Genomic DNA, 18379 nt, shown 5'->3' with positions numbered 1-18379 from the left:
CACCCCCAGCCTGAGGGCAGGATGCGAGCGCCACTCCGAGGGCCCGGGTCCCTAATTTACAGCTGCTACCTTTGAAGAATCAGATGGCCTACTTACTGCAGACACTTTCTGTTGTGTTCCCTGGATTCATTAAAATTTCATCATGGTGCAAATTAAATGGAGTGCGGTCGGTGCATGAGCGAAATGTGGGTTTGTTCATCTCATTCCAGGTAAATGCTGCGTTTGGGGGCGACCAGAGCTCATGTGATATCATACCAGAGAGGAAATTAAATCACATACACAACCTGATAACAGGAGGACGATTGCAGTGATAATGTACCATGGTGAAAAGGAGGATACAGGATGCTGATACTGAGAGGACATTTTACCTTTTTGACTCTAGAGGACAAGTCTTGGACGAAAAGCCTCCTCAGGTTGTGGAGTGTCTGCAGCTCCCGGGCCTGTGTGGAGGTGAGGACACTCAGCTCAGGAAAAAACAAGGTCCAGGTTTTTTGAGAAATCATCTTCTGAGATCTCCGACTCCAACACAAAACAATGGTGGTGACTGGAATTTCATTCACAGCTCCACGGACAAAATTAAGAACAAGAATCTCAGAACATAATTTAGCCACCAGATGACATGATATTACATTCCCTATTGCTCATCATTTTATAGAAAGACAGATTCAGTTCCCCAACTGCAGGATGTTGGTACAGAATGAAATCTCACGTCCACATTTCCTGTGATAATTTGCAGTTATTATCATTATAGAATCATTATAGTAGAGTCATTATAGAACAGTTTTACAATTGACTGTTCAACTTGCTAAAACAGTACAGGTAAATATCTATAAAAGTTATCTGCTTGTGAAATCTCTAGATAGTTTTTTTTGTTTTTTTTGAAGGTGTGGACTCGTTTCTGATTGAGGTCCCGTACGGTAATGACTAAGACACCTATCTTACCAGAAATAGCCAGTGTACACAGTTGTTGGTCATTAACTGATCTGACATTGTTGATAACTTAAATATATATTACATACTAACAGTACACAGTATATATTAATCTTTGTAGCATAGTGTTTTTACAGTTAGTGTACAGGAACTAAACACTTAACTGTTTAATCAAGGGCAAAGGTTTGGTTTCGGAAGTGTGTGTGAAACAAAAACTAGGATATTAAAAAGGAGGATATATAATGTGTATATATATATATATATATATATACACATTATATATATATAATTAAAAGAACATCTTAACACACTCTTTGTACTGTCTTTGCTGGTGCTCTGGTCATTGAAAAGTGAAAGTAGAGGACAGTGGTTGTGGATCAAGATGTTGCAGCTGAAGTTTTGAAATGTCACTTTGTTGATTCTAAAACTAAAAAAACTCAAATTAAATTAAATCCCATTCGTTTACATTGTATTTAAAATAAAATAAAAAACCCAAATGTTCTTTTTTGTCATTTGGCTGAATTTGGCTGATCCCTTTAATCGAACACAGATCTAAAATGAAGATGCCAATAACTGACCACAGTCTCTTCAAGTCCCTTCAGGTCCTGTCTGGCCTGCTCCTGTCTGTCCTGCAGTGCCCTGCAGAATGTGAAATGGATGTCACATAATGTATATATATATATATATATATATATATACTGTATATAAAAAGTGAAACAGGCTGAGTGTGAAGAGAAAACACAAAAGGTGGAGGCATTACGTGAGGTCTAGAATCTGGCGGCTCTTGTCCTGGTCAGCAGCTTTGAGCTTCTCGTGCTCCACCCTCAGCCTCTCCTGCTCCAGCATGACCTTCTGGTTCAGGCTGCACAGATGTCAGAAACACCATCAGTCACTTAGTCACATTCAGAGAGAGAAGTGTTTGGTGATGGCGGTGTCTTACTCCTGCAGCTCCGTGATGAGTTTCTCCTTGGTATCCAGCTCGTCTCTCAGGTTGCCGATCTGCCTCTGATGGGCCTCCCTGTGAGACTGGATCTGCTTCTCCACAGCGTCCTGAAGAAACACAAGCAAACAGCTGATCACACATTCAAGTTCCTTTTGTTTTGAGGCATGTTCAGAGCTGACGGGACGGCTTAGGCGTACCTTGACTTCATTGGCCGACTGGATCTCATTCTCCTTCTCCATGGTGTTAACTTTCTCTGGAAGGAGACAGACAATTATAAACACAATGCCGGTTCATTATCTTAATGGCAGATTACAGGCCTTTGTTACAAAAGCAGAGCAGTGGTAGAAAAAGACCACATTGCAGCAATACTCATTTACAAGTAAAAGTCCAGAAAGTACAGCAATATTAACAGGAAAATGTACTTATATACTTCCTACAGTACAGATTATGCCAGAAGATACAGTATGTCCTGAGTGCCCTCAGTGGCTGTGGCCCTGTCTAGGTGGTGCCACGTCAAACGAACATGTGTGCTGATAATGCTATATATATATATATATATATATATATATATTAAATATCTAACAATGCATCATATTATCTGAATGTAACATGTGTTTAGTATGGAAAAAATCGAAGATCTGAAAAGAAACTATAGCTTTAAAACTTTGCGACATTTCCTTCTAAATTGAAAGAGAAAGTTGCACCACATGGAAATACACAAGTAAGTTGTACAATACTTGTATAAATGTAGCAACTACATGCCACAGCAGCAAAGTGACTTGTGCTCACCTTGGGCTCTGATCCTGACGATTTCCTCATTGAGACAGTCCACATTTTCCTCCAGCTGTCTCTTCTTCTGCTCCACGTTCTGCAGGCAGTCCGTCAGTGACTTGATTTTCGCTTCATACTGGACACCGGCAGGTGAAAGAGAAAGACGTGAAAATGATCAGAAAGTGTCACGTGTCATTAAGACCCACAAACTCCATCACCCGCAGAAAACCCATCATCTTGTTAAGCTGCTCTTTCATTGATAACCACACGATGTGGCATTTTAGTGAGAGGCCGCATTTGTCACCATGGTGACAGTATCCACATTAGCAGAGGTGGCAGTGAGCAGCAGTTACCTGGGAGATACGGAGCTGGCAGGCAGTCAGCTCGCTCTCCGTCTCCTCCATCTTCTGGGTGTTCTCGGCCTTGGAGCTCTCCAGCAGTTTGCTGCGCTTCACCATCGTCTTCACCTCCGACTTCATCTTGCTGATGTAGAGACGCGCCACAGTGAACTCTTCATCAATGAGACCGGTGCTCTCCTGTTGCTGAGGGGTCAGAAAAAAACTAACTTGTAAAGGCCCCAGAAGTTGTACTTTTGTCACTGTAGCAACTGTAACATCTTTCATATGAACATCTGCTTTGCATCACGGCCAATGATTGTAAGTCTGTAAAATGCAGCTCTGCAGCTCTCCCAGAACTCTGTCTCAAATGGACTGTTATTGACAATTGTTCACCTGATCATTGTCAATTGACAACTATCAGTCCAGAAAATCTTTACATGATAGAAACCAGATAATGTTTGAAAGACAGTTTTGCTTGAAAACTGATTGCTGATTAATTTTGTATTGATGGTTTGATTGATTAATTCACTAATCGTTTCAGCTCTACTGGCGACACATCTTGGCTGACTGCTTACCTCTGAGAAGTGCAGTGTGCAAAAATAGCAATAACAAACAGAAGAGTCAGTGAAGGACCAACACTCTTATGAGCAGAGAGCAGCTCTGATGTTGGGGGGGGGGTTAAATTCCCACTTAGAGCCTCGGTGCTGTACGATAACTGCCATCTACAAAACCTGTACTGTACGTTTTCACAAGAGATGCTTCACCTATCGGCCTCTTCTAGTGAGGCGTGGAGTTTAAAATAGATCGGCCATGATTCTAACGCTCTCGAAAACCATACAGCTGGTGATACACCTGAAACTCTGCAACATTAAACTGTTGTCAAACATGTGTCAGTTCACTCAGCTGGGCTTGACCTGTGTTCATAACAGCCCCCAGCTGAAGGGTTTAGTAACAGATGAAAGGAGACACTTCATAAAACGTTCAGTCGACTACTTGATTGACAGAAAGTGAAGGGACAGCGTTTTCTCATTTATCTAGTAAAAATGTTGAACATTCTCTGGCTCCAGTTCCTGATGTCAGAATTTGCTGCTTTTCTTGATTTCACGACTTTAGAAATTGAATATCTTTGGGTCTTTGTCTGTTGGTCGGACATTAATCTCCTGAAGATCTTTGAGCTCTGGGAAATATTGTGATGGGCTTTTTTCCATAATAGACTCAGAATTGTCTATAAGACACAGCATTACTAAATGAAGTAACTGACTAATTGGAGCTGAAATTAATGGATCAATCAATAGAAAATGAATTGGCAACTAGTTAAACAATTGATTATGTCTGTTTATGTCTGTTATGTTTTTATGTTTTCTTGGTCCCCATGTCTTCCATGTCACTCGTTTTGTTATTTTACCAAAAAAAAAATAAACTAAACCCTTTGGATATAAAATGTCATCACTTCATCATTTTATTTTATAGACATTTGAGTTAATTGTGTTACAATTAGTGTAGGAATTCTTCATTTCATATTCTTTATATATTTATGGCCAAAAATGTGTTTTGTGAGGTCGCTAAGACCTTGACCTTTGACCCAGAAATTCTAATCAGTTCAGCCTTGAGTCCACATAAACATATTTGCCTAATTTGATGAAGTTCTCTCAAGGTGTTACTGAGATATCACGTTCATGAGAATGGAGAGGATGGGCCGACATCCTGAGACATAACGCCTCCGGCCACAGCCACTGCAGCCACTGCAGAGGCATAACAAAGACAGTAAACCGAAGGCAATGCACCGACATTTTAACTGCTTTGGCTGGTGTCTGACAGATCAATCAAGCCACTGAGCCTCTGCTAAATGTCAACGTTTCCAGTATATTTCTGAATTTTGAACAGTCGTCATCACCAAGACTGGTAACCTTAATGTCGTTGCTTCCCACGGCGATGCCTATCTCAGCCAGGTCTTTTAGCAATGATGACATCATCTCAGTGAACCTCTTCTTCTGGTGGATTGTCATCTCCTTCAGTTTCTGCAGTTCAGAGTCAATGGAGGCCAAGGAGCTCTGGTGGGGGAGGGGGTTATAACATAAAAGCACACAGCTTACAAAGTGCCTGTGTGTGTAATCAGTGTGTCATCATTTCCAATGGATTCTGTGGAAGCTAAAGAAAAAGTACCGATTTCTCGTTCAGCTCCTCACTGAGGGCCTCAAACTCTTGCGATTTGATCTCAACTTCCTGACTCTTCTGATCGTAGTTGACGGCCAGCTCCTCCAGGGCCTGCAGCACCTCCTTCACCTCCTCCTTAGAGGCTTCGTTCTCTGCCAGCAGCCGGTTTAGCTCCTTCTGCAGGGTGTCGTGGTCACGGCGGGAGGAAGCTAAGAGCTACACATGAAATGGTGTTCACTTTAGTTAAAAGATGAAAAGATAAAATGGCAGGTAAGTCTGAAATTCATGATAACAGCATCTACAACATGCATTTCTGTGCAGCTAAAAAAACCTCATGTGTTCAGTCTGGTAATTTTCCTCTGCTTGCTAAGGGCGAGTGACCTCTCCTGCAGAGCTACTAATGGTCTGCTATCAGCTGTCAGACTGGGCTTATGCTAACAGGAACGGCTGGAGAGCTGAGGCACAGTGGGAGAGTGGCGAGGGGAGGGGATGGGGGGAGGGCATGGGGGGGGGGAGTGTGTCACCTCCTCCTGGTCCAACATCTGTTCATTCAGCTTCTCCACCAACTGAGACTGCTGGTTGATCTCCTCGTCCTGGAGGAAGGAGAGAGGGAAAGAGAGAAATAAATCACTCATTTATTTTCACTGCAACCAAAAGCAGAAATCTGCCCTCTGCTGGCCGGGAGAAATACTACAAGTGAGAATGAAAATGTAGTGTGTATTATTATACATTATTATATTTTAACATTTAACTGTTATTAATCTGATTAATACAGCAGGCGTTTAGGATAATCTTGTTTTTTTCTTTTTTTTTTGTTTATTCAATAATTTCTATTCTCATTTTCATCAGTTTAACAACAACAACAGAAAAGGTATTATTCATCTCTATTGGTCACGATCATTAAAGGCATAAACACCTGAAGTTTTCAGAGAGGAATTTATCCATAGAAAACCAGCTCAATTATTATATATTTATATTATATAACAGCTTGAGTAAGCAAAACACATTCAGTGGATCAATGCGTTTCATGTAGAACATACTAATACATTACTAGCATTGTGTTTTCATGTGAATAATGATTTGATTTTATTAGATGAGATTTATAAGGTTTGTTTTGTTCAGTCACATTTAATATTCCTGGAGACATGTACTGATGTGTTGGGAGAAGACTCACTGTCACTGTGCTGGACTCACTGTAATTAATTACTGTCACCTGTTCTGATCTGACCAATCAAAACACGCTAAAGGCATCAACACCCCAGTGTGTCTATACACTGCTACAGCTTGTTGTGCTCACACCAGCATGTGCAAAATGGTTTTTCTAGGAGGCTGTAAGATGTGTGAAGAAATGTAACCGGCTTCCTCACCTTGTCATCCAGCTGTTTGTAGAGTTTGGCCATCTCTGCCTCGCACTTCCCTTTCTCAGCGTCGGTGAGTTTGACCCCCGGCAGGGTGCTGAGGGCAGGCGTGGGTGCCGTCTTATCGTTGTTGGTTGCAGTGTCCAGGGCCTGGACCTCTGCTTTGGCCTTCTCTTTATCAAACTGTTCGTCCACCGGCACACTCTCTCCTGCGATTAACCATTTGTTGTCACGTCAACATGTTAATGGAAATCATAAGCTCTCTAGGCGTCATGGTCTCTCTCAACACGTCCTTTACAAACCCAAACAGGGACTAGTGTCTGATTGAGCTCTAACAAACTAAGACAAGAATACTGTGGCGAGTATTTCTTTCCTTTTTTTCAACTGATCCAAACCATTATAAAGCAAAGTTTTACCCATTTTATTTACATTATGGAAGATTCCTAGCCCATATTCCCACATTTTGCTGCCTTGGTTTGAAGGGTCCTGTTGGTTCTTAAAAAGCACAGTAAGAGGAAAGGCTGGGGCATTTTAGCAATTTATAGCAAATATGTGCTATAAATAAGGAGCTACATTATCCTCAATTATTCTTAAAATACACCCAAAATCTCAGTAAGTATCAGGATGAAGACATTTTTCCACATGTGTACTGGAGTGCGTGGTCCTCACCGCCCCTCCAGCGGTTCAGCTCGGTCTCCAGCCAGGTGACAGTGTTCTTCAGAGTCTTGTTCTTCTCCTTCTCTTTCTCCCACTTGCTCTTCCACTGCTCTGCGGTCAGCTCCACATTCAGGCTCACATTGTTCTTGATGGTCTTTGCCCTGGTGAGACGGAGAGGTGAGACAAAGACAAACCTCTTCTGCATATCAACAGCCCACTTTCACTTTGGTTTCACTGCAGGGGCAAACTGACGGGGTGTGGGTTCACTCTGTTTGTCCTCATTATGACATCATCATCGGACGATATAATTTCAGTCAAATTTGTAAATTTGTGAATCATTTCTTATTTATCACAAAGACCATATTCTCAAATCTATTTTTAATTTCAATTATTGACACGTATCTGTCTGTCTTCAAGAAACATTTTAAACACATTTTAAGATGGGACCCTGAATCATCCCAAATGCTTAAGGATCCACTTTAGTTTGTATACAAACAAAAGTCAAGAGATCATTTCGACCATGCAAATGTCTCTTAAAAAAACTGTCAGACACTTTTTAAGCTCCCTCTTAAACTGGAACTACCTAAGAAAACACGTGTTGTCAAAAACATTTGGCAACACATGCTGCAAATACTCACAGCACAACAGAAGTGTGACCAGGGGGAAACTAAAAAGTGATGAACCTGGCTGGGACTTGCTGTTTAATGACCAATTGTGACTTATGAAGCACTGAATGAAAAAGTGCATCCATTCATCACTTATCAATTTTTTGTTTTAATTCTGATAGTTTATTACCTTAATCCCACAGCATAGCCCTTAGCTGAAAAAATCTTCTTCATCTTTGAAAACCTGCTCAGCCTGAACAAGCATGTGAACACAGCTGTCCAGTCTTGTTTCTTACAGCTCAGGAGACTCAGCCCTCGATCAGCCCTATTTTACCCAGTAATAATCTGGATACATGCTTTTCTCTCCTCTCATTAGGACGACTGTAACTCTCTTTATATGTGTCTGAGCCAAGTGTTCAGACTTACTGACACCATATGTTCTCAGCCACAACCTGAGGACTAAGGGTGACTGCGCCTTCTGTGTTCGGGGCCACACTCTTTGGAGCAACTTCCCTGAGGAGATCAGACCGACAAGCTCTTCGGCCTCTTTTAAATCGCTCTTAAAAACATTATTATGTTTTTCTTACATTTTTTCTAATTTAAATGTTACTTGTAATGTATTTTATGATGCCCAGATGAGGGCGTCCAGCTGAAAACATGTTCTGTAAAGTTTTTTCTTTATGTTACTGTTGTTTCTAGAGTTTTGACCACTTCAGGTTGAGCTGTACCAGAATTCCTTCCTCTGCCTCTACACAGACGAGTCCCGGCCTGTGACCTCACATAAACATGACTCCCATGATCTCCATGTAGTCTGATATACAGTGTGTGTGTGTGTGTGTGTGTGTGTGTGTGTGTGTGTGTGTGTGTGCACCTTTGTCCAAACTGCAGTGTAGTCTTGGTCTCTGCATCATTGTAAGCGGAGGGGGAGCAGCAGATGACCATGGTGGTCCGACAGTTCCCTCCTAAGGAGTCCTGCAGGATCCTGGTCATCTTACTGTCTCTGTAGGGAATATAAGACTGACAGAGGACTTATATTAGAGTCCACTATGTCGACATAGTATTTCTACTGAGATCATTTATTAATAGCCTTCGATATTTCAGTTACAGTGTGGCATCATTTTTTATTACACTTTCATCAGAGTTTTAAATATATATACATGAAACTCTGCCCTTATTAATAAATGGGGCACAGTTATGACTAATATCTCTAAAAACTGAACACCCCCACCCTGGAGGTGAGGATTGCCTCACCGAGCCCTCTGCCAGAGCTGAGATGACGATTCCCAGTGAAGACAGGGACTTGTTGATCATCTTGGCTTCGTCCAGCACTGTGCCCTCTGCTCCAGTCTTACCCACCTTTCAAACACAAACACACACAGGGGAGTTAACCCTCATAACACTGCTGGAAACACACTATCACAAACACTGTTATATATATTACAGGATCACTCTTCTTTTTTTTTAAATGTATTTTATTTCTGAAAATGTTTCATCTGGCAGTCGTGCCCCCCCACCCATGCCCATGCCTAAAGGCTTGTTGTTGCTGGTTGTTAATATAGAGATCCTTAATAGGCCCCTCTCTGACCAGGGAGCAAAAACTGCCTCCATCAAGCCTTAGAAGCTTAAAAGACGGGTTGTGACACGCAGGAGCATAAATGGACAACTGTGAAAGATTCAGCGACCCCCCTGATCCCTGATCTGCCTCACAACCTTAAATGAAATGCGCAAAGCAAAGTCCTCCTTCAGCTGATTGACGGGTATATTAGAGTTAGAAAATAAAATGGCCCTTAAGGATGCCCCGACATGTGATGCTGCCTTCCAGTACTCTCTCTCTCTCTCTCGCTCTCTCTCTCTCTCTCTCTCTCTCTCTAACTGGAATGGAGATTACTCTTCATGAAGCATGATTTCAGGAAACCCACGCTCTGGCATTACAAGCCCAGTAATAATGTCGAAAACAGGATCACTCTTCTGAACAACTAATCTGCTCGTGATTCTCCAAACAGGTGAATAACAAACTAGCAAAGATGATGATGAATGATCATTCAACAACAGGAGAGAGGAGGAGATTAATGAGAGAAAGTTATAAAAAGCATGTTAATGGCTTTACTGGAGCTTAGTGTTATCCTCAGCTTATTAATGTCTTATAGTGATGGACAGATTACTGTAGTGCCCCCTGCTGACAGGAAGCAGCAACAGCAGGAGTCTGCACAGTCAAACACACTGCGCCACTAGAGGCACTGAAGCAAAGACTGTAAGGGTCCTTCATATCTAGACAGTAAACTGTGAAGGAGGTGGGTGTGTGTGTGTGTGTGTGTGTGTGTGTGTGTGAAAGAGAGAGGTACTTTTTCACTCCCAGCCAGATCGACGAGGTAAAGTTTGCCAGTGAGTTTCTGCTCGGTCTGAGTGTTTTCCTGCTTGATGTTGATGAGGAAGATGCTGTGACTTCTGGAACTGTGCTCGTTCATGTCTGAGACACACATATGCGCACACACACAAACACACAAACACACAAACACAGAAACACAATCAACCACTGTGCTAGTCATAAAAATGAGCAAAACAAATGTGCAGTAACAATTATTCTTCAGTTAATTACAACCTGCCAGAATAAAGAATATTTCCAGTAGAAATCCACTTTTATATTAATATCTATGGACATTATATAGTGTGTATCAATATGAATCCATCCCAGGCCACCGTCACACAAACCATCAGACTGTTAATGTTGTTGGCTAACCCTACTGGTTGATGTAACGGGTACCAGACTAGTTATTTATTTGGCCACTACGTTCATCTGGAAAGTTATCAGATTACAAAATCTAAACATTAGTGACTGAGCCATTAAATTATTTTTTACAACCATTTTAGCGATTGAATGTTATTACAGGAGAAAGTGGAGGCTACAGGTGGACTACCTGTCTGTTAGGCTGAAACTTGCTCTTATTTCCCTGGTTTTACTTTCCCTCAAAGTTTTTTAATTCTCCTAAAATTGCTCTGTATTGGTTTTTATACACATAATTGTTTTAATTGTTTCATCGGTTTTTCTATGCCTCCGCACCGACGACAACCAGAGCCGGAGGCGTGTTGTTTTCCAGTTGTCCGACCGGTCGTGGACACGATATCTCATAATGCCTTGACAGATTTGCTTCATATTTGGCACAAACATTCACTTGGAGTCAAGCACAAACTGATTAGACTTTGGGGGTCAAAGGTCAAGGGCATGGTGACCTCAGAAAAAACATTACTCAAGACTTTACACATCAATTATGACAAAATTTCACACAAATGGTTCATATTTATATGACTCTGGATAAACAGGGATGTAACCTGGAACTAGTCTGAGTGATGAGGAGGTGATGCTAGTTTCTCTTTCAAATCTATTGAGTTTATTGATTCTATTCAATTGCTGCTTTTGTTAAGCACTTTGTAGCAGATTTTGAAAAGTGCTCTATAAAGATAATTATTATCATTACATATTATTATTACAGTCATAGCAGATGTAGGCTATAGACATGTCAATAAGTTAATTAAACATTATGTGAATGGCAGAAGTTTTCCAGTGCTCTCTCTCTCTCTCTGTCTCTCTCTCTCTCTCTCTCTGAACAAGGGTAAATAAAACTCACATGACTGCTTTGCGGTAACATCTTTTTACTTTCCCGACCGCTCATCAATTATTGATGGTTATTATCAAAGGGGAAACTGGAAACACTGGGAAACATCCCAGTGGCCTGACAGCTCTGTATTATGCACCAGGCCTAATTTCACCCCCGTTTCCTTTCGTCTTGGGTTCTGTGTGGAGCACAGATCTCTCTTTGGCTGATGGGGAGTCTGGCCACAGTCAGGAGACTCAGTGAGACTGAACCCATGAGAGGCGCTCAGTGTGAGAACTCACTTGTGACAGCCACGCTTCTGTTGTTTTTGCCTTCGTCTATGGCGTCCATGACCTCCTGAGGACTGCACACAAAACGCTCAGTACACCCCTGAGGACACACACACATCACAAGGAGACGCTGTGTTCAACAGCCCCAGCAGCAGGACGACTTCACAGAGAAACAATTATCAGCAGAGCAGGCCATGACATACTCTCTCTTCATTCCCAAATCTCATTATATAAAAACCTGTAGCTGAATACAATATGAAAGATTAAAAATATACATTTTATTCAACATGAATTGCAACAATTGCACTAAGAACATACAGTGTACCTTCATTAATCCTGTAGATTATAGTTGAATTGTTGTTCTGATCTTTCATACCATTCGTAGCTAATGCATTACAAGCAGCTGGGACAAGCTTGTGACTGTGGGATTATGGAACAGAAACAACCTAAAAATAAACCATCTTATCATAAAATGAAATCTCCACATGTCTCACCTTCACAAAGGGCACCCTGTTTTTATCCTCATGTACAGAAAGGTTGGTCTTCGTAACTGTGGAGGAAAAGGAAAAGTAAAGATCGTGTCTGAATGAAACACGTTTGTATCAGAGTCTGATTAATAACCAGCCACAGAAGAGAGTCGCATACCATCCAACAGGTCCCTGATTTTGTCCAAATAAATTTCAAAGTATGAAACCTGTGAAGCAGAAGCCCCGGATGAGACTTTACCAACATAATGCCATTTAAAAGCATCCGAGTGCCAGAATAAGACAGGAAACATACTTTGATATGAAACTCCAGGTTCTCATCCATGGAGTAAATGTAGTTGAAGATGTCTTGAACAATTCGGGGAATGATTCCCATCATATCTTCATCATGGAGTTTCCCCTTCAGGAGACAATTAAGAAAAATAGTATAAATAAAACAGCACAGAATCTCAAGCACTGTAGTTTTTTGTTTTTTTTTACAGTGGAAAATACAACAGAATTACATTACCTCCATTGTGTGTGTTTTGCCAGAGGACGTCTGCCCATAGGCAAATATCGTCCCGTTGTATCCCTCCAGAACATCTGTATACAGCAACACAAAGATAGTATTGAGGCTTGGGCAGGTGCGCCCGGGGTTTTAGTGTGTGAGTCTTTGTCTGGATTCTGCTGCACAGCTCACCTTTGACAATCTGCTGAGCCACAGCATTGTAGAACTGCACCTGAGTTGTGTTGGACTGGAATACACGGTCGAAGTAGTACGGTTTACCCTGCGAAGAAGAAGAAGAAGAAGAAGAAGAAGAGGAGGAGGAGGAGGCACTGATCGTAAAGAAGTTCCATACTGCCACACAGCAAAGAAAAGGCCCAATTAACTCTTCTGCATGTTACCAGGAGATTCAGTTGTGGTTGAACAACAGGACGTCCTATATGAACCTCTGACCTTCAGAATAAGAGAGGTGTGTGTGTGTGTGGGGGGGGGGGGTCTGGCTTATCATGAAACTTTAAAAGAAGAAATGACGTCTTACAAAAGCTGAATTCATTGGCAATAAAATGCAGCCTTGTTCAGTTCAATACACCGAGACATTTTGACCAGCAGCTTACTGTGGCTAATGTTAGCTCACATTAGCTATTTCAGCAGCCATTGCTGTGTATGACCCTCCTCTACTTGTGATACTGTATGTATTTTTTTGGTAGGCACAGGGGCTGCAGTTTAGCTAACTTTACATTGCATTACAGTAACTACAGCAAATCTAATATTATAATTATTACACACAGTAGCAATCAGGGAGTGTTGGTAACTCTTCATTTGTTCATTTACTTCAAGTCTTTCTTTCTTTAGCACGACACTCAAAATTCACATATACAGAGAGAGAAATACACAGGTTTTGGTTTGATGCACACACTGAGTTAACTTTCTTTGTCAATTTCACTGTATTCATTTCTTAAAGTTAAGTTCTTTGTCATGACGTTAATTCAGTTTTCTTTGAGTTACCAGTTCCTGGGGTTCCTGGGGTTCCTGGTTGTGAGTTTAGGTCTGTTGTGTCGACTTCTTTTATGGGCCCAGAATTATGGTTTGAAGTACTTTTACCTTTTTGTAAATAAAAATTGGACATTATTTTTCCAAAAATGACCTGTGTCTCTCTGGTCTATCAGCTCGGTCCCCGACAAAAACTATAATCACAGAATTATAATTCCCTGCTTTTATTTCTAAAGTCAGATGCATATTCCCAGTGTCTTCAATAAACCGTGCACACGGTTTATTTGAATGTTCAGCGTCCTGTGCACATGGATTTCTAGGCCAAAACTGTTTCAAGCATTTGTCCCAAAAAGAGTTTGAAATAAGCATCTTCAAATTAAAGTTTGATTTTAAATCCAAAGTCCTCGAGAACAGAGCAAACACAACAAAAAATGTCTTCATGAATCTAAAAAGCAAACGGCCTGCTGACGAAACCATCACAAAACACTTCAGACAGCTCCTTCAGTATGACACAACACACATGTTGTGAAGACGCCATAAGATTATGCTTAAACTGTTCAATCAAACACATCTCAGCTGCTGACTGACACAACACTGTCCAGGGCACAGCTCAACACAGTTTGCACATGTTTGTTCAAACAAAGGGAACACATGAAATCAAAAAGGAAACACACAAGAGTAAAATTAGTGTGTCGGAAAAAGGCAAACCGAGACGATAACACATGTCATATGGGGGAACAGACGAGTCAATTGTTCCTTTTTAGGAGATATATGAGATGTCAGGGGAAACACAGCTCCAACTGAAATAAGCATTGACACGTGTGTTTTATTACAATGTGCTACACACAACAGAACAACAGGAAGAAGTCTGTCATAGAGGATGATGTCATACAAGTCCTTCACATGCAGCTACATGGACTTGAGCCAAAGGGATTTAAATGCCGGTCAATGACACGGAACACAAACACAGGTACAGACTGTGATTGTTAGGCCGATCATTCATAACTGGGTCATCATATCGGTGCAGTGCTCTTATGACTGCCCAGTAGAATAAATCCTTATACTGTAGTTACCAAAATAAGAGACGAGATACAAAAGCTGTACAGCAAATTAAACTCCCTAAAGCACCATTATCTTCCATTTATCACAGAATTTATCTCAAAGCAACAAATCACCAGACCACTGCTGCCTGCCACACCGGCAACATGTTGATGCCACTGACTCAGCAGCAGTGATCTGCAGCTCACTGGTAGTGTGAGATAAACCAGTCAGTCTGTTATTGCTGGACACTCTTGTTAATAGGTTACTTCATGGCACTGGGTTGAGATGGGTAGAGTTAGGCTTGGGCGATATCCAAATATTTATATCTCAATACAGTCCAGCCCAAATATCACGATACACAATATTATCATGAGGGGGATTTAAAAGAAAAATATAGTTATATTATTGTATTCACATTTCTCCTCGTGAGACAACTGGTTATGAGCAGGCCTGTGACTCTGGATCAGCGCCTTTAAACAAAGCAGCCTTTCATTCTTTTCATTTTAAATGCTCATGATCATCAGGGGTTATAGTTTGAAGGGAGTGATATATTCCATTAATTAATCTGATGCTACAAGCCATAACAGTCACCAACCTGCCACATGTTGTATCAAACAAGCTGAGCTAGCCTCCATAAACTTCAGAGTAAAAATGGCTAACCAAAAAAAAAGAAAAAGACATACATTATATTTGACAAGTCACAAATATGATGATACTGAAATATATAATATTATAATAATAATATAATATTCACAGACAAAATATTAGTTTTGTGCCAAAATATTGCAGCACAGTTTCCCCTTGTACAAACAAACTATGTAGGCTGAATATATAGTTTTACAGACTTTATCTTTTAAAAGTCTTATAAGGTCAGCTCACTGTTTAACTGTGTTCACAGACAAACAAACCTTCAGCACATAAGACGTATGTAAACTTAGATTAAGCTATTACTTAACATTGCTCTCTGATCTGATCTAATTCAGTTTTAATACCAGGGCCACCATTTTTTATATGTGGGTGTGCCTTCACGTTTTACCTCTATGATGCAGCAGAATGGACTTGCACTTGTTGGAAACTAATTCACCTTAATTCTGAAAATGATTTGTGTTTCCAGTGAAGTCTTATTCAGTTGTCTTCTATTATGAAATACAGTGAAACAGTGATTCAGTCTCAGTGCAAGAGTCAGAGTGCTCTTTGTCTTATATATAGAAAAAGGGTATAATGAAGACTTTAATATTCTGTACTGTTGTAAAACCTCAGAGTGAAAGCTTCACACAGCAGTTACAGTATGTTGAGAAAAAAGAGCTGAAACATGCTGAGATTTCAGGTTGTGCAGACTGGCTGAAATGACATTGATTAGCCTAACAACCACTACACTACACTATTTGTATAGGTGTAAAACACATGTATTAAAAGAGGGAGACTGAAACTGCACATGTATGTATAGGGCCCTAGTTTAAGTGCTATGCCAGCTGCTCAATCTGCCTCACAGTATTACCATGCTAGCAAAATTGTAACATCATGCAAATACATTAGCATGATAAGGCTAGCATTCAGTTTACAGTAACCATGAGGCTGTCAAGGAGAGACTTGAGTAGCTTAAACCTGGCACCAAACCGCTGCCAACGCTCAGGAGAACTTCGTGCGTAAAAGCGCAAAAGACATCCAGGAGAGCTCCGTTACGCACGGCTTTACCATCCCCCTGGAAAATCTCAAAACCTTGAGCTACACCTCAATGAAGGCACACGAGTTCTCAAATACAGTGTAATATGAATAAACGTTGTAGGAAGCTGGAGGAACACAGGAGAGGAGCTGATGGTGTCATCACTCGATACTTTCTTTGCAGTTCAAGTGATTCCTGGTGGTTCAGAAAATGTGTTGAACCTTATTTGTTGTGGGTTTTTGTTGATCAGTAAAGTCACATTAACTTGTCAGAATTTTGCATGAAGTTTGGTGCTGTGTTCCACGTATTTACCCGCGGGTTCAAACAGTGACATTTAAACTTTTTGTTTAAATGAGTTGTCTTCAAAAGAAGCAGTTTGAAGCCAGACAACAACATCCTGTATATTCACATCATAATTCATACAGATACACATTTATTGATTATTCTCTGCAATAGTGACTTTGTGAGTGAGGCGCTGAGTTCAGTTTATCCTCTGATCCCAGTTGGTGAAAGGTGCAACACACTCACCGCCATCAGCACACAGTCCTCCCCCTTAAACTTCGGGATGTACTGGTCTCCCCGCGCCAGTTCCGAGCTGTTTAGAGGCCTGAAACGGCACACCACCTTGATCGTAGTCGGCGCCGGGTCCGCCATCTCCGCCGCTGTGTTCGGATGGAGCGCTCCGTCCTCCCTTTACAGCCACACACACACCCACACTAAACCAGCAGGGAGCCACAGGGAGCCACAGGGAGGCCGCGCCCCTAACAGAGACGGCGCACAGCTGCTAGTCCTCAAGAAAATATTCACACCATCAAATTAGCAGGTAAACATCTCCACTAAAATGTTAGTAATCAGACTTCCTGTGTAAAGGGAAGCACAATCAAACGTGAGGCTTCCAAATAAAGTTCAAAATAATACTATTAAAAAGATGCTACAAATTTGCATTTTTTACATAAATTCCCCGTGAGTTTCTTGAAAACCAATGCACTGTAATGCAGATGCAAACCCACGTTCAGCTACTGACGAAATAAGAAACGATGCAGAACTTTAAAAAATCATGAGTTTCTAAGAAAAAAATATCTCTGTTTCGTTAAAGCTGTGAGAGGGCGGGACTAAAGAACAGTCAAAGTGCATGTGATGTGAACGGAATAGTCGAATAGTCACACAAGAGTTTTCAGAACCAGAGAAACTGTTGATAAGTGTAGGCAAAGCTCTTCCTGCTTGTCCTGTCTGGAGAGGTCAGAGGTCAAGGTTGAGCGACAGATTTAATAGCAGCTTTAACAGTAACAGATTCTGTTTTTACCTGTAGTTTCCTCCGTGAAGTGTTTCATTAGTCTGTGAATCAAGTATTGGAGGAGGAAAGACTGAATATGTGTTCTTCAGATTATTTAAAGTGATTCGTTCAATCTGAATCATTGGACCCGTCGGGTACAAAACACACGAGAGTCTCACCTGCCATTTGTCAGACGACATACAGGCTGTTGACAGTTGCACTGTTTCAGAAACTTTCTCCTGCACTAAAACATAAATCTATAGTAGAGCACTGAAACATCATGGGGTTTTTTTTTCTTTGGTCACAAAAACCAACAACGCAGAGGAAAATATAAATGACATCTTTTTCGTGACATCTCTGTGTGTAGCTGCCTCTGAAAGTTGTCATGTCATGAAAATGAAACACACATTTTATTAGAAAACGAGCTGCAGGGTCTTGAAGACAGGCAGAAGGTGCAGAGGTTGCAACGTGGTGCGGCTGTTGGTCCTGATCATCGCTGCTGCCAAGAATGGATTTAGAGAGATACAGTGTGTGGATGGAGGCCTACGGCTCTGAGAAATTCTGATTAGAAATGTAAGAGCATCAAACAACAACAATAGGCTGAATGATAAAACACTCCGGAGCATGGAGTCTGTGAGGAACAGTATTTTCTGTGGAACATGAGTGAACAAGCTTTACTGTCCACAGTCCAGTTCTCCTGTACTACTGTACTGCAGTGGTGACACCATACGATATCATTTCAACACCAGTTAGATGTCTGAACATCAGCTATGACCTGTAAAAAGGTTTCAGTGAATATAAAACTAA

The 18379-nt window shown here is 41.1% G+C and overlaps 1 protein-coding gene across 2 annotated transcripts in view; it reads right to left on the bottom strand.

The window, feature by feature from the left end:
• The window catches only part of LOC111657043 (kinesin-1 heavy chain-like), a 20508-nt gene extending 3210 nt beyond the window's left edge, over window positions 1-17298 (bottom strand). Inside the window, exons 1-22 of one of the 2 annotated variants that reach the window (XM_023409013.2) lie at window positions 16828-17298; window positions 12801-12888; window positions 12630-12703; window positions 12417-12521; window positions 12282-12330; window positions 12131-12186; window positions 11649-11736; window positions 10099-10223; window positions 9008-9112; window positions 8628-8773; window positions 7164-7312; window positions 6504-6703; window positions 5661-5729; window positions 5146-5352; window positions 4890-5033; window positions 2998-3186; window positions 2663-2780; window positions 2071-2126; window positions 1871-1980; window positions 1691-1792; window positions 1509-1569; window positions 369-440 (exon numbers count right to left, since the gene is read on the bottom strand). In XM_023409013.2, coding sequence (XP_023264781.1) covers window positions 369-440; window positions 1509-1569; window positions 1691-1792; window positions 1871-1980; window positions 2071-2126; window positions 2663-2780; window positions 2998-3186; window positions 4890-5033; window positions 5146-5352; window positions 5661-5729; window positions 6504-6703; window positions 7164-7312; window positions 8628-8773; window positions 9008-9112; window positions 10099-10223; window positions 11649-11736; window positions 12131-12186; window positions 12282-12330; window positions 12417-12521; window positions 12630-12703; window positions 12801-12888; window positions 16828-16953 — 2439 coding nt within the window. In that variant the 5' untranslated portion in view covers window positions 16954-17298. The remainder of the gene's footprint in view (window positions 1-368; window positions 441-1508; window positions 1570-1690; window positions 1793-1870; window positions 1981-2070; window positions 2127-2662; window positions 2781-2997; window positions 3187-4889; window positions 5034-5145; window positions 5353-5660; window positions 5730-6503; window positions 6704-7163; window positions 7313-8627; window positions 8774-9007; window positions 9113-10098; window positions 10224-11648; window positions 11737-12130; window positions 12187-12281; window positions 12331-12416; window positions 12522-12629; window positions 12704-12800; window positions 12889-16827) is intronic. The other variant, XM_023409014.2, reaches the window with a different exon arrangement.
• Window positions 17299-18379: the final 1081 nt, after the last annotated feature.

The sequence above is a fragment of the Seriola lalandi genome, unplaced genomic scaffold, assembly GCF_002814215.2.
Source record: "Seriola lalandi dorsalis isolate HSWRI2012SDOR001 ecotype SW California unplaced genomic scaffold, Sedor1 jcf7180002054378, whole genome shotgun sequence".
Lineage (NCBI taxonomy): Eukaryota > Metazoa > Chordata > Actinopteri > Carangiformes > Carangidae > Seriola > Seriola lalandi.
Note: the sequence above shows the minus strand (reverse complement) of the source record. Positions and strands in the feature narration are given on the sequence as shown.